Source organism: Myiozetetes cayanensis, unplaced genomic scaffold, assembly GCF_022539395.1.
Source record: "Myiozetetes cayanensis isolate MyiCay16 unplaced genomic scaffold, myiCay2020 scf13, whole genome shotgun sequence".
Lineage (NCBI taxonomy): Eukaryota > Metazoa > Chordata > Aves > Passeriformes > Tyrannidae > Myiozetetes > Myiozetetes cayanensis.
The window spans coordinates 13,887,908-13,914,101 of record NW_026086937.1 but is presented as its reverse complement, the minus strand read 5'-3'; the positions used below and the strand labels follow the sequence as shown (position 1 = coordinate 13,914,101).

The following is a 26,194-nucleotide window of genomic DNA, read 5'->3' as shown; positions in this document are numbered from 1 at the left end:
TGAGGCATTCCAGAGAAGCAGAAACACTTGATTTTCACTTAGACCAAAACAACCCTTTCCTGCAGCAGCCAACAGTGCTGCTCCTTGGATGGTAAGATCTGTGAACAAAATGCATTAAGAGGTAATACAGAACTCAAGTTGACAAAATTACACTTCTATAACTCTGGTACTTTCTCCACTCTGAAGTGATGGAGGGATAGAGTCTGCTGCATGGTGAAAGAGAAAATGTTAAAAGTAAAAAACCCCCATAAAACTCTTGCAATATAATGGTTCAGCTCCGACACAGGCCTGCAGCAGTAACTGATGCTGATGATTAGCAGATGGTCCCGATAGATGCATTATCTATTTTTTTTTTCCTACAGAATTTTTGTGTTCTTTAAATTCAGAGATGTGACATGAAGATCTGCATGTGACATACACCTACTGAAGAGAAATGATTAATCTTTTACTATACTTTGGAGGGTTTACTCTGGAACACTGTTCAGATACACTGCCAATAGCTCCAGCTGCACAAGTGGCCATAATTCCAGCTACCTTTCAACAATGTAAAAAAACCAGTTCAAGTGACAACGATGACCAAAACAAAGCTTCATCTGTACAATCAGGAAGAGTGAACACTGCCTGTGTTTAATACAATGAAAATTTTGGTAAAGATTTCAAGTACAGTTAGATTAAAATCAGAAGAGCCTTTAAGATTTATAAAATATAAACCAGAAGTTGATTAGACATAGCAGAGCTTAAGAAAATCTGAATCCAAATGCTCATTAGCCAAATAAGGTATTTTCCTGTCTCATTTCACTTTTTACATGTTTTCATGTGCTCTACTCCCTCCGTACTGTCAGGGGTGACAACAGTGAGGTGGCCAGATAAGAAAACAGAACTACCACAGCTGGATTAATCCTTATTTTTCTAATATATACTTCTCTGAATAATAAAAATATCAACAGTCAATTGTAAATGAATACAGCATGTAATCTTATTCAAAGTTTCCTTTAAACAGGAAAAATAAGGAAGTGAAAACTACTGAAAAATCTCTTGTATTATCTGAACACACTTCAAGTAAAGTATTTCTATTAATTTCTGGCAGCAGCTTTCTTTCTTTGGCCCCCCAGTAACTGCATCCTAAAGATAAGAATTTTTTGATTCACAGTTCACTGAGGACCTGATTTCCAGCTCAAGGCTGGTGAGCACTAGCAATTTATGGAATGTAATGGCTGGTGTCATACAGGGGTGCAGACCGTGATCTCATGGTCTCTTCTGGCCTTAAACTAAAGGAATTATTATCCAATTTTGCAGCTAATGTCCTTGGAAGTGAACTCTATTTCCATTTTAATGCAGAACTGTAAGATGATGATAGAGACAATACACAGATCTGCCTGAAAGTTGAAAGGTAACAAACGAGAACACTCCAGATAATAAAAAGCAGCTGCATGAAGGAAGTTTTAAAGTAACAGTGCACATGCTTAAAACAGTGTTCTAGACAATACTTTTACAAAATTAGGTAAGAAAAAACTTGGAGTGTTTACAGGGCAGCAGAACCTTTTAGGGTTAACTGTTCATCTGTCCAAAAAGCAAGAGAGCCCAGCGAGTGAGCAGCACACACACCTACAGACACAGACACGCACTGTGGTGCAGAGACACAACAGCCACACGGAGCACACATGATAGCACTGGAGCACTGAATCAATTAACCCGCTCCGGCTTTTTTCCAGCCAAACCCCCCACTCACTCACTTCCCTGCTTTTCAAGCTGGATACGCTGGAATGAGTCAATCAACAAAACTGCGAGCTTTGCTTAGGAACAAAGAGAAAACTGCACACAGACTCTGCTCATCACTAAAGTAAAATCAACAAAGGATGGAAGAGAAAGAACAGCAAAAAAGAACACAACCTTATTTCTATCTTTTTTTAAATGTGGTAAGAAAGATTCCTCTCGATTTCAGAGTTGGAGAAAATATCTTGGTGAGAAATACTAATTTTCCAAAATACAAACTCTTCATTTTGGTGATAGAAGAAATATAAGTGCTAAACAAAAGCACATGAAGAAATAAGCTTCAGAAATATTATAACAGCAAAAAGCAAGGATCAACTTGTTTTCCAGAAAGTAGTGAAAAATCTCAAAATTCACCCTGTGACGAAAAAGAAAATTACCAAGGATCTTCCTGGATGCAAAGTGAACTCTGCTAAAAAGAGAATGAGGTAAGGTTTTCTTCAGCTGAATATTGCAACACTCAAATCTTCTCAGTAACTGAGAATTTGCTCAGTTTAATGCTGGAGCAGCTGTTTTGAGTCTCTGCTTGAAGGGGGAAATGCAAGTCTTAAGTCTTTAGCAGAGTTGAGAGAGACACAGAAGAGACAGAGAAAGAAAGAAAGAGAAAGGAAGAGAACAGGCTGTGCTTAATAAAAGCCCTGCTCAGATTACAAAAACAAGCATTTTACTCACCCCCACCCCTTCAAGTAATGGGTAAATTTAGATGTCTCAGTTCGATAAATCTTTACGGTCCCCTTGAGACTGTCACCAGTGTTTTATTGTCTGCAGCTTCCTGACCCTCACCTGATAAATTAGGAACTGTAGAGATTAAAACGGAAATCTCATACATAATTTCTGAAGGTATTTTTGGGTTACCCTCTGTGGAGAAACAGGATTCTTAATAAGGGGAAATATGGGAACTGCTGCCTGCCTACGCACACGCTGCTGGAGACAAGACACTCAGGAGAGGAGGAGTTGCAAACACACAACTCGAGCATCTGCCTTTGCATCAGTTTGTACTCACAAAGAGCAAACCTACATACACTGCATCTAAACAGCACTGTTTGGCTTTGAGATTCTTCTATCACTTTTTTACTGCTGTAAAAAGAAAGAAAAAGAAAAGGAAGCTAATGCACTGCTTGCTTTTCACAGCTACTGAATTTTTCCCTATAATCTTCTGAAACTTGAACCTCGCTATAAAGGGGAGACCAGACCACAGAACCCTACCAACCAGAGATGGACACAAGACAGGACTTTCATTTTTAAGCCTATTTTGCACTCAGCAAGGCACAGGATAAAAAAATTGGATACCAGCTCGGATATGGTCACAGTATCTGAAAATAGCAGATGACCAGTTCACTATACTGACCATGCTGGCCTTTCTTCAGGACCATCCTGGACCAGAGAGGAACAGTGAACTCTTCAACCGTACACAATTCCTGCGCAAAACACAGCTCCTGAACGCGTTCTGCTGGGCACAAAAATGTCCCATCCTTTACATTTCTTGAACGGGTTTGGAGCTGGCAATGGATCTTTGTCGGCTCTCTCAGTAACAGGAGCACCCAAGCAGGACGACCTAAGTGACGAACAAGGAAACAAAGTGCGCTGGGCAGCGTTGCTGATCCTCCTGGTGATAATCCCCACCATTGGGGGGAACATACTTGTCATACTGGCCGTGTCCCTGGAGAAAAAGTTGCAATATGCTACCAACTACTTTTTGACGTCCTTGGCGGTGGCAGATTTGCTCGTGGGTCTGTTTGTGATGCCCATTGCCCTCCTCATAATATTATTTGGTAAGTACAGCATGTTTGTTTCATCAGGTTTGCATTTGGGGTGCAATTTGGGGAGGTCTAATTTAAACAGAAAAACTGTTTGCTTTCCACCATTACAATTTTAAAAATCACTTGCTTGAGGGCTGCTAAATCTTTTCTCCCTCTCATCTTAATAGAGCTTAATATCTTTATGGGAAGCAGAACCACCGTGCATATTCCTTCCTTTGAAACAAACCATTCAAAAATCACCCAAGACTTAGAACAGATTTAAATAGGAGCTGGACACAGGAAATTACATTTTGTACAGTGTAATATAATTTTTAACAACATCAGCACAATGCTGGTATTTGTTGTAGTGGATATTATACTAATTGCAGGCAGTCTTCTCTTAAAAAACTTGAAATTAAGACTAAGTATCTGTTCAGGACACTGAACAGGTTTTGAACTTTCTAGGAGTCAGGCACCTGATTTTACCTGGGTATTGACTCCAAGCTCCATAAGCAGAGATGGTCCCTGGCACCATCAGGTGAACTTTACCAGTACCAGTTTCAGAGAAATCCATTTTCTCCCACCCTTGGGAAAGCAGAAGGTTTGTAAAGCATCACAAAGAATTAACTCATCTGTCAAGCCAAGGAAGCCTCAATCCATGTACCTAATGTTTGAAATTCAGATTTGTCATTTAGTCTGTTTCATATGAAATAAAATAGGGTTTTTTTAACCTAAACATACACTGGGTGTGTCATTTTCTTTCCCACTAGTCCTTACAGAACAAGAATGATTTTTCCGAAGTCTCTCATGCCCAGCTTTACTTCAGATATTGCTTCCGACAACTAATCAGAGGCAGCTCCATGGGAAAGTCTCTCTCTTTTACTCTTAAGGTTTCTTTAAGAATACATTTTAAATGGTTTATTTTCATATCATAAATGGAAAAAAAACCCCAATAAGATAGGTTTTTCAATACACTTATAGATTTCCATCATTATCTTTAAGGTATAGATACCACTGGGCCCTAGATAACAAAAGGCTGCAGGAGTTCATTTTTCCTAGGCTAGACTCTAAGAGTTGCCAGAGCAACAAGCAAACACAATCATAAACTTTATTTCAGAAAGGCCATCAGTAGCTTTTGTTTGCTGCAGAAAACTGCTATCACTTTATAAACAAATGTTTATTAACAAATCACTAAATGCCTTGAGAATTAATTTCTGTAAATACAGACTGCTTCTCCCTAAACAGAAATGTAAATTGGAGCTCAGAATTCAGTGTTGAGATAGTAAAATAGTTTTTTCAAGCAGCAGTTTCTAAAAAGAAAACTGAATGTACATAACCAGGACAGTGACTTTTAACTCAGAAAAACCAGTCACTTATGGAAAACCTTGGTATGTCAAGTATGTGTGAGGAGGCAAGGAGCAGATAAGCATTTACATACACACAGATACTGTAACTGCTTAATTCCTGCCACAGGTCTCGTTAATAATAAAATTACTAACCATAACAAGTACTAGTATTGACCTGCAATCAACATAAAGGGAAGGTAAATTCTGCATTTTGTGGAGTTCTTATTTTGGTGGTGGAGGAATTTTTATGGTTTGGATTTTTTTTTACATATAATTATTTTCTTCTGCTAGACTAAAAAATCTTTTCTTTACAACTTTATAAAGAGACTATTGCTCCTTAATCTCTCAGTTAATCCAATGCTATGCCCTGGTTACAACAGTTTAAAGTACGCTAGGAATCTTAATTCAGAAGTCAAACAAAAACATCTTTCATGATGCAGGAAATGTACCAGAAGGTAGTAAAATCAGTTATAATTAATGAAGACTGCAACCCACCTTCCACATAACAGTGGTTAAAACTCAAATTTCTCACATATAAGTCTCCCTTTGGCAGGCAACCAGAAAACTGCTTTGCCTCTTCACCGACTGGCAGAAGATGTCGAGGTGTTTATAGAAGTTCAAAGTGTGAGCAAAACACGAGGAGTTACTGGAATGAAGCTAGAACAGACCTTTAAATACATGGCAAGTCTAAATCTTGAAGCTACATTAGCCAGATAACTACTTGAACAAAGAATAGTCATTGATAGCCAGACAGCAAACTAAATCCAGCCTCCTGGCACTTCCACACGGGAATGTTTCCACAATAATGAGAGAGCCGGGTGCAGCTTCCAGATACTGAGTACAAATATTATGCTTCCGATTTGGGACTGATATCTAATTATGTGGGGAATATTTGAGGGGAAAGGTGTGAAATAAAGTGCAGTCACACAAAGATCCTGACTGCACAAATTAATGTGTCACAGGATGTTCAAAACCTGCTACAGATACCGATACACTTACCAAAAAATCTTCAGAAATACATTGTCCTGTAACAAAGAGCTGACCCTTTTAAAAACAAGTAAATAAATTAATCTGTAACTCACTCCCAGGTGTAATGCCATGCTCGGCACATTATTTATTCTCAGCAGAGCAACCAAAATGTACTCTGGTACGAGCACACACAGCAATTTTAATTTAGAAGCGTAAGTGTCAGAATACATAAACATTTCATAGCTTTTATTCCTTGCTAAATTCTTCTCATTTCTAAAAAAAAAAAAAAAAAAAAAAAAAGGGTCCACTAGGAGATAATTTCATTCTCTGAAATCCAGCTTTCAAAACAGTTACCCGAATTTCTAACACTCAGAATTACACAAGGAAAGTAAAAATGTTGCTATTCACTGGATAGTGAAAATAGCAAATAAACTTGAGAAATGCTCCCATTTGCAAAGCCTGCACCAGGAAGAAGTCTGATTTCCATGGCTTGGTGGGCAATCGATTACTTGGAGATAGTACATGTACCGTATTTTAAAATATATTCTCTACTCCTGGTAGTCATCAACTTAAAATCAGGAGGTAATGCTGCTCTTCCTAGGCTGCAAACCATTATTTTAATCTGTCACAAGCAATCGCTGTCTTCATCTTCTCCCATTACTGATGATGAACCACAACCACAAATCTTCCTTTCTTGCTTGTGCAAACTACCAGAGGAAACTACTTTAATCAACAGCTACTATCCAAAATCCTAAATATAAAGATAAGTGACAGTAAGTAAGAAAACAAAGGTTTATTTCTCAGAAAGCAAGTATAATTAAAAAACCCCAAAGCATTACTTTGGTTAAATTAAAAAAACTAGAGACCAGCCTGGAGACACAAAGCCTTGGCAACCCACAGAGCCCAATAGTGACATGAGTGTGAACACCACACACAGCTACAGACACACATCCCCCCGATGAGAAGGCTGAAGTTTAGGATTAAATGAGTTGGTGGCTGAAAGTATTCATTTCCATCTCAGCAAAAGCATTATTATCTAACAGCAACACAGCCCTTTCTTTACAGGTAACACATTTCTGCAGCCCTTACAGCAGAACAAACGGTTTCTAAGTCTATTTAAAGAGCTCTCTTAATCATGCTTATACATGTACACAAGTAGTGCTTTCTCTCAAGCTTTCCAAAAACCTTTTGGCTTACAACAAGAACAGCTCTTCTACACTGTACTTTGTTTTAAGGATTACACATTTCTAAGGTATTTCCTATAAATAAAGCTTTTCTTAAATAAAGATTAATCAAGGGTAGACAGTTGCAGTAAAAGCTCATCTTACTTCTCTGAAGGTGCAAGGCAAATCTTAGAGCATGTATTCTATCTTGTTTTGACTCAAAATAAGGAAAATCTGCAACGGCAGCACTGTTGAAGTGCTTGGAGGATATGAGGCAAGGTTTGTAGAAAGAAAGAATTTCTTTTTAACTTATACCACCTGATAACTGGAGAAACCAGGCAAGTTTTCAGACAGGTACATTTACTGGGTAACCAAGGCATTTAAAAGTAAGTTTTAAAAAATCCAATCCCCTACCTAGCTTCTTTACATCAGCATTTCAGTTCCAAAGAGAATCTCAGGGATGGAGAATCTCAGTCAACCCAGTAAATGCTCTGGTCTGCTCTGACAATGTGGATCTATAATAGGAGAATCAGAACTTGTAACAGTCCAAACTAAGCATGACCTGCTTTGCATCACCTCTTGGCAGGACACACTCATTTTACCTTCTGAGTTATAAATCAGGACAACAACCAAGCAGGTCACCATCACATTCAAGGGTCAGAGATGCTTTCTGAGTCCTAAAGGGAAATTATTATTCCACCTTTTCCCCATTCCCAAGCCAATTGTGATAGACACCAACACCAGGAAAGCACAATAACTCAGCCCAGAGCAGTCCCTCAAACACCAGGTACAGAGTTTCTAACACAGGTGTAACCAACAAATCAAAGTAAGCTATAGCAAAGTACACCTCAGAATGAATCCTAGACAAATATGTGACTCTTCTGGACTTTGAAGTATCAGTTTCATGATATTTGTTTCATTTAAATAATAACCATAATCTTCAGTCTTTATCAGAACTTATCAGCCCTTATCAGCTGCTGCATTTAAAGTCTACTTTGATTTTGTTTGGAAAAAAACATCTCATACATGCAAATATAGTAGGACATAATGCCATAATCATGAATGTGGTAACTTACTGCCTTCAGCACCTGGATCAAAACTAGACAAAAGTAAAGAAAATATAAAGGTTGCTCTGTTCAGTTGCACTTGGCAACTAACAAAAGATCTTACAACTCAAAAACACACAGGATTGCTTTGCATCAGAACAGTGTTTAAATGGAATTATATTTAAATGAAGGAAAAGGGCCTTTTGTTGCAAGGCTTTTGAGGGTTTTCTTCTGCAAACAGTAAATTAAATAAAAAATGAAAGAATTTATCACAATGTGATTCTCCAGAACACAAAACAGTTTTAATCCAGGGAGTGGCATGCAAGTACTCCCCAAAAGAAGTATCAGCTGCTCACTTGAAGTCCAGCTGTGTTATCTGCCATCCTCCAAGTTGTACACCACACTTCCCATTGTTCATATTTTATCTTAACTAATCCTTCATCACAAAGTCAGAAGAAGTTGTCTTAATTTTCTGGAGTGAGCAAAAATGTTTCAAGCCCATCAAATCAGTTATTTCTTTTAACTGTTTCTTTTTTTATTATTATTATTATTAGAGCTGGTTACATGAGCCAGAATACATTTTGGCTTTCCTTTTTAAAGGAAATCCATTTCAGAAATGCACCACACCTTACTGCCAGCTCAAAGTGCAGACACCAAAATTAAAAATGAGTAAGCGTTTCCTAATATACTAATTACCACTTTCTCATTCCTGCCTGACAAGAGTAATTTTTCTGAAGCATAATTTCAACTACGAAATCTATTTTTAGGAAACAGGTATGGTAGGTACTAAAATCTACCTGGTTAAGAAATTGAAAACAGACTGCCTCTTTACCTTCTGCCTCACTGCCTACGTCATCCTCAGGTGAAGTCCTATGCTTTGGGATGGCTGAGGATCAGTTCAGGGCTCCTTCTATCTGTTCCCTTTGTTTAACACAGAAGGTGTCCCAGCACAGGTAACAGTGCAGACAAGTACTTGTTATGTGTGTCTTTACAAAATTTTCCGTACTCTGGAGCTTATAATTCAAGCCAAGGTAACATCATTATAACATCTATCTATCAGTCACATTGAGAAAAAATGTTTTAATCTCAAACTACTGCAATGTTACCACATTGATAAGGCTGGAAATTAGAAAAGTCCAGCTCATTTGGCACTCTCAGCACGCAGATCTATTTATTCCAAGCAAGGAAATTAAAATCAATCTATTAGAAATGTCTTTTTTTCCCCCTTAATGATCATTCAACAAAGAGCTGATTTCCCTGGCTATACTATTAATGTGCCCACTGACTGAGCATGGTTGAATTTTATAAGGGAGGAGAATATGTCTAGTAGATCAACTTCTACCATTAAAACCCGAAAAAAATTCCTTGTTCACATACTGTTCCTGAGGACTACAGAACATCCCTATAGACACACAACACTAAGTGCACACCAAACTGAACACTGCTATCATTGGACTGCAAGACAAACGAGTGAAAATAAACCAATTAAAAATAAAAAATCAGAGTTTCATTAAGTTCATTTGGTATTGTAGACATTACCAGAGGAGACACAGCTCTCAAAAATATGATCCTTTTAGAAAAGCTGAACACTATGAAACCTTTACCTTGGACACAATGCAGTTGACAGACCCTATGTGTGCTATAAAGATTAACATTAAAGACAGATAACTACCGTAAGAAACAGGATGCCAGACCTAAAATCCAAGCCATGCCTCTTGGGGGAGGAAAAAAAAAGGACTCTCATGAAAGCATTCAATTTTTATGAATCATTACTGAGACAGAACAGCCCTGCTTTGCCACTTTAGTGCTCAACTGTATCTGCTCAAGTGACACAGCAAACTCATTTTAAAACTGTGTGAACCAGACTCTTCAAAATCACCGCTCAGGTTCAGCCATGATTTTACAATGACTGACTAATACACTGGTTATGACCCATTATCTTCTCCATTTAATAGAACCTTGAATCACAGGACTACCAAGGAGAAACAGCTGAAAATAATCACTTAGCAGCGGGCAGGCAAGAATTAAACAGTCCTGGCCCATTTTTCATAAACTTTTTAATCCAGAGTTCTTGCCACAAAGAACTTCTGATCTAAAAGGGACAAAAAGACAGGGAAAGGCAATACGATGATCAATACAATCAATACAACGGCAGCAACCCTGGCAGTTAAGAGTTAACTAAAACGTAAGACAGAATCCACCTGAGGCAGTGACAAAGCTCAGTTCCTGTAGTCCTATGAACTTCTCAAAGGCACTGATGCCATAGGAAAATCACACACTGAAAATTCTCAAAAAGCTCAGATTCTAATGAGTTTTCTGTTCTCTTTCAGACAATACCTGGCCTTTACCAACTGCCTTGTGTCCTGTCTGGCTGTTCCTTGATGTCCTCTTTTCCACAGCTTCCATCATGCACCTCTGTGCCATCTCACTAGACCGCTACATTGCGATAAAAAAGCCAATCCAGGCTAGTCAGTACAACTCATGGGCTACAACAATCATCAAAATCATCGTGGTTTGGCTCATTTCAATAGGTATGTGAGACCTGGAGACTGGAAAAGGAACACAGAAGCTTTTCATGTCTAAAGCAATAGGTGAAAACTGGGCAAAATGGAAAATTTAGTCAAGTGTTATTGATTAGCAAACCCCAACACCCAGGCTGGCCTAAATCCACCTCTTGGATCATACACAGATACATCACAAACACCTGCCTGAACTGCTGCACCTTATAAGGCTTGCCACTCAATGGCCAAGGATTGAGTCAGGATGATCATCGCTTTTCTTCATGGTCCTAAAAGTTCCAAAACCAGAAGACCATATCCACATCCACAGCAGGTCTCCCAGGAAAGCAAGATTCATGTTCCTGTGGTGATATATTCTGTCCCAAACACAGTTTTAAGCCTTGATTAGATGCTGGTAAAATCTGTGCCTACAATTGCCCCATGAAACAAGTACAGAAAGGTTTTAATTACTTATACCAAAGACCGAAGGCTAAATCAGTGGCTGGGAACATCCCCACTGCCAATACAACATATAGAAAGGTTATTATCTAACCAAAAAAAAAGCCCAAACAACAAACATTCAACAGTTTATATAAAGGATAACAATGTATAAACCTTTATGATATTAGCATCTCTGTTATGTGCACGCAACACCTCACCTGTCTTTAATGCTTGAAACAATAAATCTGCCAAACGTGAAAACATTTAATTCAAATAACTTAATGCACTCTGCGGGCAGCTATAGTGCTGTATGCTCTGTGTGCAAGAGAAAACAAAATTATTCTCATTATTAAGGCCAATGATGCATAAGAGAATAGGTACATCCACCTTTTTTGCTGAGGCAAATGTGCCTAAACCCAAAATTTCTGACTTTAAAAAAAAATAATGAAAAAAAGAAAACTTAGTATGACAAGACACTTATGAGTTGACCTTTTAATGCCTGACTTATTGTCATTAACCACTGCTGTACTTTTCAATTTCTTTTTATCTAACACAAAACCACTCTGCAGCTGAGCCAGGTTCTCCAAATCAAAGGTTAATTTGGTTCAATCCTCATTTTAAATGTTTCCTGTATCTGAAGGTGTGCCTCTAATTGAGAAAGGGATCAAGATGCTGAAGGGTAACCCATTTTTCTCACTGCCTTCAACCAACTTCGGTAAGCAGAGCAGCAGAGGAATACAGTAAATCCCTAGATCTCATTAAGTGGTATCAGAAAACAGCACAAATAACCTTCACCAGACAGCAAGGAACCTGTTGTTTTTGTTGTAATGTCAGACTGCTGGCAAATGAAGTGCTGACTGTAATTTAGTGGTTATAAAAAATTCATTTAAAAGACAAGACTGCTAACATTTTTTTAAACGAGCGGTGAATTACAGAGCTAGCCACCCTCATTTAAACACTCCTAAATATGCAGGAGACTTTAAACAACAAATCCATCTCAAACACATACTGCATAATTCTGGCAACTATTTAACTACTTGTATATATGAAAGAGTCAAGCAGAGTGAAAAAAAATCAGCTGTCTGTGTCCAGTCACTCAATTTAAGAGGGAAAGACAAGATTTATGTATTTACAAAACTGCCTTTCAAAAAGTGCAAAGGTTACCCTGGAGGAGAAAAAAAAATAGCAGATGGCATTAGGGAAACAGATTTTACTGGAGGAAAAAGCCATACTAATTCTAACAACTAGAGTGAAAGCAATTCACATGTTCTACACTTGAAAAGTTGGCAACTTTATACCACTTCCTCAATCGCTAAGGGTTAGGCCCAATGTCCTTAGAAAGGGCACTCTTAAAGCTCAGCTTGCCAAGTCTTACAAGTACTGTTTGCCCAATTACCCACGTGATGCTCTCAGCAACTCACGTGGCGTCTGTCACCCAGTGCTTGCTCCAGAGCTCAGGAATTACCTTTCTTTAGAAACCCCGAGGCTCCAGACCCAATGAAGAGATCACAAGCCACTACCATACGCTGAAGTACTTGTTTTTTCTCCTGTAGGCATTGCAATCCCCGTCCCTATCAGAGGCATCGAAGATGGAAACAGTAACTCCACAAACATCACGTGTGTCCTGATGCCTGATCGCTTTCATGACTTCATTCTGTACGGCTCAGTGGCTGCGTTCTTCATCCCCCTCGCTATCATGATCGTCACCTATTTTCTGACAATCCAAGTGCTGCGCAAGAAGGCCTATTTGATCAACAAACCGCCCCAGCGCTTCACTTGGTCAACGGTGTCCACAGTGTTCCAGCGTGACACGACACCTGCCTCCTCACCAGAGAAGGTGGCCATGCTAAATGGCTCCAGGAAGGACCAGACCTTGTCCAGTGATATGCCTCTCTGCAGGACATCTACAATTGGGAGGAAGTCCATGCAAACCATAACCAACGAGCAAAGGGCATCAAAAGTCCTGGGGATTGTATTTTTTCTTTTCCTGTTGATGTGGTGTCCATTTTTCATAACAAACATAAGTTCAGTTCTGTGCAACTCCTGCAACAAGGAGGTTTTCCAAAAGCTTTTGGAGATATTTGTTTGGATAGGATATGTATCCTCAGGAGTGAACCCTCTTGTATATACACTCTTCAACAAAACATTTAGGGAGGCTTTCAGCAGGTATATCACTTGCAACTATCGGACCACAAAGCCTATCAAGGCCCTGCGGAAGCGCTCCAGCAGGATCTCTTTCAGAAGCTCTGTGGCAGAAAATTCCAAGCTCTTCGTCATGAATGGGATGAGAAACGGGATTAACCCCATTATGTACCAGAGCCCAATGAGGCTGAGGAGCTCACCCATCCAGGCATCATCGGCCATTCTGCTGGACACCCTGCTGCTCACCGAGAACGAAGTCGATAAAACAGAAGAACAAGTCAGCTACGTATAGTGAGACTGCAGCCGTGTCTGTGTATAGCATTGCTGTATGTATTATTCTAGATAACTGTGCTGTAAGAGGGTATAAATACTACTGTTTTCTGTTATTTATGCAAGCAATATCTTATAAATTTATATTAATTCCTCTCCTCCAAAGACTTCTCTACTTTAACCCCAACTCCACGGTTGCCATGGTGGCAACTGCAACTTCATTCCATGAAAAATGACTCATGCAGAACTGTAGCCTAAGGAAGAGGGAAATAAATAAAACCTAAATCAGTTTGAGTATGTGACTTCAGTTCTCATCATCTTCAGTCTCTTCAAAGCACATCTTTATAAGAAAAGCATTTCTGTACAAACACTACTTTAACATTCACTCTGGCAAGAAAACAAAACTCTGTAGCTTGATGGTCTACAGTGGAAGTAGCAGGGGGATGCAAGATTGCTGGTTTTAATTTAAATCTCTGTACAGAGAGCACACAAGCTCACTGCATTCCCTCCTACAGATACATTCCTCTCCTGAGACTGAGTATCCACATGCCAGCTTTTCTTGTTCTCTCAGGGTATGTAAGCCACAAGCAGAATCACTTGTTCCAGAGTGCCCATTCCACAAGGTATGATTAAATATTGCATGTGCAGAAATTACCTCTTTACTGTGGGGACAGGCAGAATCTCTCACACACCTGAATTCCATCTCCATTATACTCACATATGCATAAGCCCAGTATTGTCAAATTTGTTGCAGAAAACTGCCCTTTTATCTTTTCATGCCAAGAAAATGAAATATTTAATAAAACCAGGATGATACATGATCAGTGATCATCAGTAAAACAGGACAGGCAGTGCCTGGAACATCCCTATAACTTATATGAACAAACTTCCTTTTTTATGACTATGGGAACTACAGCGAAAGCTTTCCCTCATTCAATGTAGCTCACAGAAAGTACAAAAATCACAGATAGAACAGCTACTTCAAGTGAAAAAAAGAGCAAGTGTTTTAAGAGACAGTAGAGACAACAGTTCATTGCAGTTTATCTTAGCTCAAAATTATTTAATTGGATTAACTGGCGTGAGATTGGAGCCACAGAATCACAGAATAAAACCACAGAATTACAGGTCCCAACCCGCGTGCTCTCCAACATGCTCTACACTTCTATATGAGCACAACATTCATAGAAAGAATTGGTTCTCACAACCTCTAGGGGCTACCAAGGTTTGTCACTTGGGAAATCAGAAGCTTCTGACGGTTCCAGATTACTTTGAAGCTCTTTGGGAAATCGGATTTCCCCAAAATTCTGGAGTTCTTACAGCAAACACCCAGATCACCATTTTTTCAACAGTTTCCATTTCCAGTAAAATTTTCGGCTTGAGTTTTGTTTTCATTTTTCATGTTTTCAGCATTCTTTAGTTACACACTAAAATTATGTACAGCAAAAGGCTTAGATTTTTTTCATCTGCAGAACACTAAGTACTAAAGATAACGTGTCCTTCTAACATCTATTTTTATATATTTAATTTAAAACATGCAAGCTCCAAACAGAGCCTAGCATAACAACTGCCAGAGAGTTCCAGAAAAAAGCATTAAAAATACATCTGTGGTACTTACAGTAAAAGTTGTCTCCTTCCTCCCCTTTTGGGTGATAGTCAGTAGCCATTTAAGTCAGAAAAAGCTCTAACTGCTCTCACTCCTCTTTAGGTAATCAAAATTTGTTTAAGAGGATTCTGTAGTAAAAAACCAGAACTGATGGACTGATATAGCTATGAAAGATACCTACTCTTAAAAATGTTTGAGCATCAAAAGCCTTTAATAGGACCTAGATTACTTTGAAGCTCTAACAGGGAGGAGGAGTAGGATCAAAAAATCACCAAACCCTCCAAAACTTCCAGCTACATAGCTGAAAACATCACAGACCAGTGCTTTATTTAACCTAGAGCAGGTGCTCTGAGCCCAGGCAAAGGTGCGACCACATCCATGTACAGAGTGATCACAGGAAAAGCCTTAAAAGCACCATCTGCAATGCAGGAACCAGCCTTCCTGAGGAGTAACACCGAGAGGTAAACAGCTACAGTACAGTTCTTGAGGGGTTATTGCCCAGCAGTCAGAGAGCAAGAAGTGACCTTTGAAAATTCCCTTGATGCTTAAAAAAATCCACATTAATTAAACAAAAAATGTTCATATAGCAGGCAACAATCATCTAATTTCAGCAACAACTAAAGTTTTCCCTCTCCAGAAGAAACATCACAGCTGCCACACAGCATCTAGAAAAAAACAAGTGGTAACTTAGTTCTCTTCTGTTTGACCCTGTTCTTGTACACCTGTCAGTCTGCAATCTGTCTTACATGAGGAGTAATTTGCCCTAAGTGTCCCACAGAGAACGATTTCAAGGACCCTCTGTAATCAGTGCTTAGACTCCACGAACAGGAAATAAACCTTGAAGAAGTCTCACCCAACAAAGATGTATCTTCTCAACTCTAGTAACTGTAAATAGAAGCTCAACGTGTTCCAGTTACTGAATTTAGTCAGCAACAATAAACCTCAAGCAAAAGGACAAGTGACTAATCAAAAACCCAGACTTCCTATAGAGAAAGGAAACTTCTCAATAGACAGAAACACATCAGCAAGAACAAGAATATTCCAATTAACACATTAAGTGTAAGAAGACATTGCTTGTCTACTGACAAAGCAAATAAGCTGAGACTTCAGATAACGGCCCAGGAAAGCAGAAAGACAGAGCAAAAAGAAAGATGATGAGAGATGCACAACTACAAAACAGAAGGACAACATAATGCACGGCAGAGATCTTGTTTTAGCAACTGTTTCTACAAGAACAGATCTGAGCAGAGACATCACCTTCATTAGCAAGACAAGATCAGAGAGTCACTGCAAGCTACTGTAAGAAAGCACAAGTTTGTTGTATGGTAACCAAAGACAACACTTGGTGTGGTATCGACAAGTGAGGCAAGAGGCTTAGGACTAAAGCACCATCTTTAGGTAACACAAATTTGTAAAATATATTTTTACACACTGGCTGTGAAGTGAGAGTATTCTTGTATCTTCCAGCTTCTTTCACAAAGACAGCAGCCTAAATAATAAGTGATTAAATCTTTGCAGTCACTTGGTAGTAGAACACAAGGACATTTTGACAGGAGAAAGGGGTCATGTACATCCCATTTAACACAAAAGAAACAAAAAGGGATTCCTTTTCCTGGAGCAAAATGCTTCCAATTCTTTCAGAATCTGGCCCATGCCAAGTCAACCACCTGGCCAGCTCTATGGCCTCTATACACTCCATAACTTACACAGTTACCTTGATCAACTTGTCTCATTACCACAAAAACTTTTATCTGGCATATTTAAGGTTTTTTTAAACTACAGAAAAGCCAGACAAACAAAAGTCAAAGCTGATCTGTAACATCCAAGCACTATGGGAAGAAACACAATTTAGAAGAACAGTGGACAAGTACTGTGTTTTTGTTGTTGTTTAATTATTTAAAATACATTAGGAGATAATCAATGTTCTGGCTTTCTATGTAATTAAAAATTACAGCACAGTCATGGACATAAGGACTCAGCAGTCTTGCAGAGAGGAAAATAATGGAGTTCAAAGACTAATAGAATAAGTGGCTTGAAATGCAAATTAAAGGATTACCTAAAAAAACTAAACAAACCCAAAAACCAACAAAAAACCACAAACCACAAAACCCTCACCAAACCAACAACAAACAAACAAACAAACAAGCAAAGCCAACCAAATAAAATCCCAGCCTTTAAATCACCCTGAGAAACAGATTAGCAAGAAATTCAGCTAATCTCAACAGCTGATACCAAATGCATTTCACGAAGCCAGTTCTAAACCATCTCCGGTTCTGTAAGCTGCAAGCCTTTAGTTCAGATTCTATCAGAAAATTTACAGGCATCTAGAAAAACGTATTAATCACTTATCTTGTATCCTCCAAGAGTAAAACTCTTCCTAAGCATATCACATTAGGCCATACTAGTATCAATTTTCAAATGTAAATACATTTAAAAACCCTAATGCTAAGCAGAAGCCAAGGCACTGAGAAGAGAGACTGATGCCCCAAACCTGTTCACCAGCACACAAGAGGCACGTACAATTTTTTTGTGTGTGTTTCACAGAAAGTGTTTTTCTACACCCTTTTCCTATTGTGGAAAAATCCATATTGCTGCAACCTGCTATAAGAAAGCAAAGGCATTACTCCCCTAAATCTTTTTCTAGGCTGCTTCAGACTTAAAAAGCAAAGCAATGTAAGGACCATAAACCTGGTAAAGGCACAACTGAACAACCTGGGGCACTGGAGCCCAGAGAGCAGAACACTTGCCAGAGCTCTTCTGGCTTCCTGCCTTCCAAGCTGGAGCCAGGAGTCCCAGAGTTCTGGCCAATTCTCATCACTGACTTAATATTACCATGGAGCATTAGGTTTCTTACTTCATATTGATAAAGATGTCTACATACAACTGCTAAGAAGCCTTCTTTTGTTGTTTCACTTCCCCTTTGCCTCTCCAGGCAACCATTAACATGGCAAAAACAATAGTCAGGAGAGAAGCAGCTCCCATCATTTTGCTTTGGCATGACACCATGGTGTTTACCATCAGTGCCCATTCCCAGGAGACACGCTGTTTTCTCCAATGGAAAAAGAAGAGTTTTACCCTGCAGAGAAGGAGAGGAAGCCTTTTCATTTAAAAATGGGAAGCTAGGCACAAAAATAGGAAAGATGGCTTGCTAAAGTGTCCATTTTTACTCTTATTTTTAATAATTCATGTCAACACATGCCACAGCTCAGATTCCTTGCATCCAGGTATCAAGGTCCTTTCCAATCTCTGAAAAACAACATCATGCTCTTAAAAATTAGGAGCTTCTTGCTCTGTAAAGGATCCTCTTTATAAATGCCCTACACAGGTACTGACAACTCATTTTCATAATCATTAAACCCCACACAACAAATGAGCCCTTTATTCTGCAAGATGCACATCGATATTCCCTAAAAAACCCAACAGGAAGTTTTTGCCATAAAAATAAATTCATCAGTTTCATTTAAAGGCTCAAAGAATCTCAGCATTTTTGATTACTTAATTTGAAAGTTCAGTTGCTGAACAATAGTTTTAAGGCACATTCAAGGAGTTGGTCAGATAATCAAACTACTTATAATTCTCAGTGCTTAATATATCCAGTTAGCCAGTCAGAAAACCTTAGTGTGTACACTCCTAGAGAAGGAAAATATTTTTCTGCAATTAGAGGGGGAGAACATACCAGATTAGTTTCTCTCTCTCTTCTCGTGCACATTGTGATTAAGTGATCTGAAATCTTTATGTAGAAGCTTATAGGCTTATTACAGGCACTATTTTAGGCCCTATGGAGTAAGCAACTTCCTGAAGGAGTAACTTTGGAGTTTTCAGCAGGGTACAAGCTGGGCTGAAGGAACTATGTCAGGTTTACACCAATCATTAATTTACTTATCTGTGTAGACATTCCAGTTTATAGGAGGAAGTTGAAACACTTCTGAGATTTTCAAAAGCTGTCAAGTGATAAAAGGCTCTGAGCCCTACATTCCAAAGTAAGTAAAATCTCATGCATATAAATAGTCTAAAACAAGGAGAAAACAATAGCAGGGAAAGAACTAATGCAAGATGTCATACTGTATTCCTTGAAACAATGAATGTATTTGTACAGTCTGATTGTACAGATACAATTCTCATTAGAAGTTGATTCGTTTTGCCAGATGCCAAGTTCCAGTTTGGAACACAGCTCTGTTTCCAGTTTCAGACCTTCAAAAAAAGGCATTTTCAAACCAGAAAGACTTCAGTGAAAGTCTGTGGTTTCTTCTGATTATAATGAGATTCTGCTACTTCCCTTTCACTGAAAGGGGCCCTAATTCTCCTCTCCCAGGAAGACTGAGTAAGACAAAGATAAAATGGGTTGAAGAGTAAACAAAACACTTTTAAGTTTTCCTATGCAAGAATTACCAAGCAGGTGTGTTTCACCAAATTCCTCTTCTTCACAATGAAAACACTGAAAAAGTCACTGGTACAGATCACAGTAGAGTGACTGTCAGCCTCATACTCAGTTACCCAGATCATTTGCCATCTGCCTTCTGGATAAAGGTAGGTCAGAGGAGTTAAAGAAAACAAACTGTCCAAGTCTTCCTGGAATAAAATCCAAGTATCTGATCTGTTTGTCTTAAAAAAAATATATAGTGTTAAAATACCAAAGGCTATGTAAACACAAAGAATACAAAAGCAGGAAACATTACTATTTCACTTGCATCATCCTAAAATGAAAAAAACTGAACACAAGCCATGCAGAGTTCTCCTTGTTTGGGTAGTCTACACTTATCAGTTGAGACTACACCTTCCTTTTGGGAATCTCTAGAGGCTGCATTGTTCCCTCTTCTGCCTTTAGCCTTTTCCCAACAATACTTCACCATGGCAAAAGCAGCATCCTACAACTTAAGTCCTACTTCCCCATGACTCTCATTCCCCTTGACTTAACAACTCCTATGAGAGCATTAAACCTTCTTAGTTCATCCTTTGAAGAACTGCTGCATCCCACATTGAGGCTTTCTCACAAATCAGATTTGTTCTATCCTACATTAATAGTTACAATAGTTACAATAACAATAAACATTTGCATCCTCATTTTGTATATCAACTAAAGTGTTTAGATACACTGCAATGCTGCTCTAATAACATAAAAATAAAACTGACTACATAAACCAATCACATCTCACTCTGTCATATCAACAAAGATCAATTCATGATATAAAGTGGTAAAAATTAAGATAAAAATAGTTTCCATTTCTAAAAAGCAAAACACATATTTATCATGTTTTCCATCCCATCATAATAGTCTTAAAAAAAAAGCTGACCAGAAATCACAAGTACCTTAAATGCTGTTTTCCAACAGCCATAAATATTTTATAAACCACTTCAGCAGAAAAAAGGAACAATATATAAATATCAACAATAAGGTAAGTTTGCCATCTACGATCATTGGCAAAAGCATCAGGACTGGGAAAACAGAAACACATTACAGCAGCCAAGTCAATACATCACTTTTCTTCTTGCTGTTTCACAGTATAGCCCTGCATCCACTCTGCAAGCTCCAAACATCTCAAGCTTTATTCATGCCTCTCTACCATTTTACAATAACATTTTACTTTAACATGTTTTCTGTAAAAGGTGGCCATTTTTAAAAGAGGGAAAATGTAAAGTCAGGGGTCTTTTTGCTGCACTATTTTGACTGTTGTTAGTTTGGAAGAGGAAGAAAGGAGGAGGCAGTTCTGAAACAACTCCCTTGCACCAGAGTCTTTTCCAATAATTTAATACAGCAGCATGAAAATATTCTGTTGCGAAATATATAATATAACTGGTGCCTAACTTTTGTTTGGCACTAAGCCAAGAGGGGAAAAAGCCACACCAAATCCTACAGCTGGCAAGCTGTGCTCTCCATCCCCAGTCTGAACCCATGGACTGCTTCGAAACAATTCACAGCAAGAATGAGCAGCAACAACACAGCTGGTCAAGGTTCAATTCTACATACAGGGTACCCTGGAAAGCTTTGGGGAGCCCAGAAAAAGGCCAAGGAAGGAACTTTTGTACTATATGAACAGGACCCTGCAATGTATTCTGAAGCTCAAGCAGTATGATTGACCCAGCTCTGCTGCCTTGGGTGACCTGCCTGGAGACGTTCCCACAGCCAGGCAAGTGTGCACCCAACATCCCGGAGCGTAACTGGTCCAGTAGCACAAACCCCTGCTCTCCTAATCCCTTCTAAGCTCTTGCAGCATAACTGATGTTCTGAGCAATGCCCAGAGCACATCAAGTGTTCCTTACATGGCTCACCCTCAAAGTACCAGAGGAACTGCTGAGCAAACACAGCCACTGATCCTGTTGCAGAAGCAAGAATTTCATCAACTTTTCATGCTTACTCCAAGCTGTAACTGGGTAATTTGGTATCTTCATAACACAATAGAAAATATAAGCTTGCACTTTTTAGGTAAAACTTAAGAACCTGGACTAGAACATCCAATCTAAACCCTGATTCATGAATTTTGAATGAAGAAGCCACACATATTCCTTAGCAGATTTTTCCAGTAATTCAAAACTACAAGAAAAAATTATTTCCATGCTTAAAAAATATTAAAAAGTTAATCTTTAAGTTCAAGTAAAACCATGTTGCTCTAAAATTTAAATGCCATGTTTTATTGGGTTACGTTCTACCACATTTTACTCTGATATTATGCTGTTTTCATTAACTGTGGCCATAAAAGTCAAGATGTGCTCTTGAATGTACACAGGGTTGTATGTATGTGCTAGCAAGGAAGACTCACAGAAGTAAACAAGGACAGAAAAGCCTTACAGAATGTTCTGCTATGCAAATGCATTACCTAAAAATAGCGGGTTTGTGATGCTTACAACACTTTTAGTTCAAATCCAAGAGGAAGAACATTTATTCACAGATAGTTGTAATAACAGGAGAAAACAAGCTAGGTACTTGTGACACAAAGTGAGCTTGTGGGCTGTAGTTCTGTCATGTTCAATCAATGGTGCTTTTAAGGAAATTACCACTCTCTGACTGGGTAACCTCCACCCTTGCATGGATTTTACTATTCCTATAGGAGGAACAGACAGAAGAACAAGTCTGAGCTACTCCTGCTGCTGTACTGTACAACCCAGCAGATGAACTCACAGCTCCAGCATGTTCAACCCTGCACTAAAGCCATGAATTCCCCAAGAGAAACTTGGAATGCATTAAACAAATTTATTCTCTTATTTCAATCCTGACTTCACAGTTCCCTTTCTGTAACCACATACAAAGAATTCAATGAGAACTCCTCTCACAGGAGCTTCAGCCACGTTCCTTCACCTATGACAAGATTAATTTCTGGGGCTTAGCCCACTGTGTCACAGACCTGCTCACCTCCCATCACAAAACACTTCATTCAAAAGCTTTGTACACCCAGTAGCTGACAATTAATGACTCTTGATAGTATTCAATGCTGTATTAGGGGCCTTTAAGACAAGTAAATGCAGTTAGACTTCAACAAACAACAGTACTGAGAAAGAAGTGTCATTTTAGTAAAGAAATCTGACTCCCCATCACTTGTTCTTTACCTCTCTGCACACCTGCAGTGTTGAGCTGGGCCAGAGCACAGTTAGGACCAACTTGCAGTTTCATCAAACAGGAAAGATAACTGTAAAACCAGCACCCAGAGCCCTACACCAAGAGACACTTCTTTCCAGGAACTGAAATACTGCTTTTGGGTTACAACTAGAGAGAGTAATGCCAGGGGTGATTTGTGGGGCTGTCTGAGCAGAAAATCCCTTCTGTTGTTGCATGGGAATGCAGGGGTCTGGGCTAGACAAGCCAAGGGATCCCTCCAGAGCTGTGTATGTTGTGAAAGTCATCAAGTGAAAAGTGTTGGCAACTACGATAGCCTGAGCCAAAGCTTTTGCCAGTGATAATCAGCTAAAGAGTTTTAGTCCTTGGCTACCAAGTGAGGTGAACACTGGAATTTACAAGGAAATGCTCCTCCCTATTGTACAGGTAGGTGTTGGACTGCACCTCTCCAGAAAGGGAAGGGAAGAGGCAGGATAATATCTTAACCACTGCAGAGCAGGTGAAAGAGTCAAAGATGATGCCACTTATTTTCTCTTTGCTGGATAAGAAGGGAACAGTCCCTGAACTTTGTTGCTCCAACCAGATGCCAGCACATGGTAAATGGTCTAGCTCAGAGCCTTGAAAACTTCTCATTTTGGTAGGAGCTACTGATGTCCAACTATGTTTTGCATTTGTTGAAAAGAAAAATTATACTGAAATCTGAGATCAAAAGGGCTTTGTCACAACCTGTTTGGAAAAAAGATGCCTGAAATTATGGAAGGCCTGCATGGAATTTTCGTTCTGTACACAGATGCAGAAGTCAGTTAAACAGACCCCTTGGCTTCAGGAGAGGCAGAGATTGCTGTGCAGCACAAAACAAGCTGTGCTCTTTGGAAACAACAGAGTAGAAGCACTTGGGAGACGCCTGCTGCCCACAGAGAGAATCCATCCTGTCTGTAAACCACATCCAATTGCTGCCAGAATATCCTTCAGGTAAAATGGGATGATACAGAGTCACTTCTGCATGAGGAACAAATGGGTAATGACAAATTGACTGCTCACATCAGTAGCCCAGAATTTTAATCCCATCTTTAAGAACCTCTCATCCTGCTTTTAAGGACAGCCACTAACACAAAAATGTGAATGTAAATTACAAGCGTGGACCCAAGTATTGCGCTACCTCATCTCAGACACCCTCAAAGGCTGCAGTTTGGCTCAGGGCTCGGATTACACAGATCTGTATTAACAGATGAAGGTGTAGTCCTTGCAGAACCTTCCAATTTTCCAATCCAATTAAAAAAAAAAAATCCACCTCAAACTCCCCTTAGCTAGGGAACTGTAGGGCAGTACAAAATACCACTTCAGCAACAGATTTCACTGAGAAACCAAAGCAAACATTGTGACTGTTTCATGATGGGCTCACATTACAATGTAATCCCAGTAATCTGTCAAGGTGTAACAGTGAATACTTACAAAGCAAAAACTATTTCAATGCCCTTCTTCAGTTTTTTTTTACCTAAGTCACAACCTTCAGGAACATTTTAGATGGTCATTAGGCAGATGTATTTGTCTGAGTACTGCTGCCTTCAGGAGGTCTAGCGTAAGCACAATATATTTAATTTTTCATTAACTCTCAATCCTACAAATATTAATTTTTCATTCTATTTGTCAACTTCATCTCTGTTCAGACAATTAAGCTGTAAAATCTGGAAACCAACAGAAAGACTCATTAAGCATCTGCTGAACATTAAGGAAGGCTTCTAATTCTGAACCAAGTTTTATTCTCTCTCAGTTTTTTTAACTTTTCAACTTAGCAATTGAGTCATTTTATGAAAACAATACCACACATTTCCTGAAAAAGTAATAGACATCAAATTGAAGGCTGTAGAAGTGACCAAAGAAGATGCTGTACCTGAACAGAATGAAACCAAGTGACTCCACAGCTGCCCGCCTCACGTCGTCATTCACATCACTCACCTACAAAAGGGAAAACAGGACATTCATAGTATAGTTAAAACATTTGAGGACTCTGCAACATTTCAGGCAAGGTGGCAGTTATTCAAGAAAAAAGGATTATAGAGAAAGTTAACAATCATGTACAGCCGTAGCTGAAACAGCCTCATCCTTGTTCACACACTGATTGCAAGCCAGTTAAAGAGCAGACAGGTCTCATCTTTTACAGATTAAATTGTCTTTTTCTCCAGGCCATCGTTACACAGACTATTCACTGCAAGCCCATTACCAACTATTTTAGGTACATATTTTATTTTTTTAATAAGTTCCTTTTCTGTGATACCAGGCTGAATATTCTGTTGCTGAAAGTCTACTTGCCCTTTTGTTGGAAGGCCCTATTAGTTCTACTCATAGTGCTGTGAAAAGCTTTCTTCTACTCATGGTGCTACGAAAATCTTTCATCACTTCACAATCTCTGATCTGGACCAGAATATTAACACTGCAGACACAAAGCCTGTCAAACTGATGTGCTTACTTTCTCACCACCAGCTTCTCCTAAGTGCTCCTAAGCCCACAGTACTTACAGCCACATGCAGTAGGCGTCTGATGGCCTTGTTGTTCCCGGAGCCACAGTATGCCATAGCTACAGTGTACATGCCAGAACGACGGAGAATTGGATCCTGCAAGAGAAAGCATCGATATTTAACATCCATCCAAATGGTGACATGGTAATTCTGACCTTAAATCTGTTCTACTCTTGGGCCTGGGATCTGGAAACAGGTGGCATCGCTGCTTAATTATTTATTTGAGACAAGTAAGGGGATAATCATCAAAGCAGGGTTGTTATTATCAGTTTCAGGGGGACAGAAAGTTACTATGCCACAGGCTGTCAAGGAGTATATAGCAGCTGTGTCATTCTGCTTTTTACTTGCTATCTGCTGTTGACCACTACTAGAGCCAACTACATGAATGACCCACCCACAGGAACCTTCACCTATTTTTATCCATTACATCTCCTTTCTGCTGCTCACAGGATGATGAAGACCAAGGATGAGGCTAAAGAAATACACAATTAGGTTGTGCTGTTCTTGTATTTTTCATCAAAATGAAGTAACTTGTGAAACAGCCCCACTTCAGACTTATGTAAGAACTTCTAAAATTCAGAACAGCCAACCCACTGTAGCTGGAGATTTCACAAACAGAGAGAAAGGTCACCCATGTAACAAAGAGTCAGGGACTGAGTCCCAGCTCAACTTGCCTTATCTCTGCAGAGACTCTCAATGAGAGCATCTGCCTCCTCCATCCTCCCGTACATGACCAGAGCAATCCCAACGGCGAGGCCTCGCAGGATCTTTTCATGCTGGGTTTCCTGCGCGTAGCCGACCATGTCCTCAATAGCCTGGGCATTTTTAGATCCCAACATAACCAACCCCAGTGCTAGGCCAGCTGCCTCACCTGCAAAGTACAGAAAAGCAAAAAAATCAAAACCAACTCTGTTCCCAAAAGTAGTAAATATTGTATCTAGAGAACCATGAAATGTAGGCCAACCAATTGCTTCTGGACACCACCTTGCCCAGCACCTCCATTATTCATGGTCAAATGTGCTTGTAATGACCTGCCAGCCACAATTTAGTGTTCTTCCCTACCAAGTTCAATTATCTGTTCCTTGAGCCAAGAGATGCTGAGATCATTTTCCTCTGAGTCCCTACCAATGCAATAATTGCTGCCA

At 39.3% G+C, this 26,194-nt stretch overlaps 2 protein-coding genes across 2 annotated transcripts in view; one reads left to right on the top strand and one right to left on the bottom strand.

Annotated features, from left to right (window-relative positions):
* Window positions 1–26,194, bottom strand: part of PSMD1 (proteasome 26S subunit, non-ATPase 1) — a 73,058-nt gene that overhangs the window by 32,435 nt on the left and 14,429 nt on the right. Inside the window, exons 14-16 of the mRNA XM_050307845.1 lie at window positions 25,724–25,920; window positions 25,050–25,145; window positions 24,425–24,489 (exon numbers count right to left, since the gene is read on the bottom strand). Coding sequence (XP_050163802.1) covers window positions 24,425–24,489; window positions 25,050–25,145; window positions 25,724–25,920 — 358 coding nt within the window. The remainder of the gene's footprint in view (window positions 1–24,424; window positions 24,490–25,049; window positions 25,146–25,723; window positions 25,921–26,194) is intronic.
* Window positions 1,689–13,686, top strand: HTR2B (5-hydroxytryptamine receptor 2B). Its single transcript, XM_050307866.1, has 3 exons — window positions 1,689–3,542; window positions 10,364–10,564; window positions 12,526–13,686. The coding sequence occupies exons 1-3, from the start codon at window positions 3,233–3,235 to the stop codon at window positions 13,404–13,406; spliced, it is 1,392 nt and encodes a 463-aa protein (XP_050163823.1). The 5' UTR covers window positions 1,689–3,232; the 3' UTR covers window positions 13,407–13,686.

Bases quoted from the DNA above. Each gene is read 5' to 3' on its own strand.
- HTR2B (XM_050307866.1), top strand. From the start codon at position 3,233: ATGTCCCATCCTTTACATTTCTTGAACGGGTTTGGAGCTGGCAATGGA. The intron at 3,543-10,363 runs GTAAGTACAGCA...GTTCTCTTTCAG, and splicing joins CCTCCTCATAATATTATTTG to ACAATACCTGGCCTTTACCA. The intron at 10,565-12,525 runs GTATGTGAGACC...TTTCTCCTGTAG, and splicing joins GGTTTGGCTCATTTCAATAG to GCATTGCAATCCCCGTCCCT.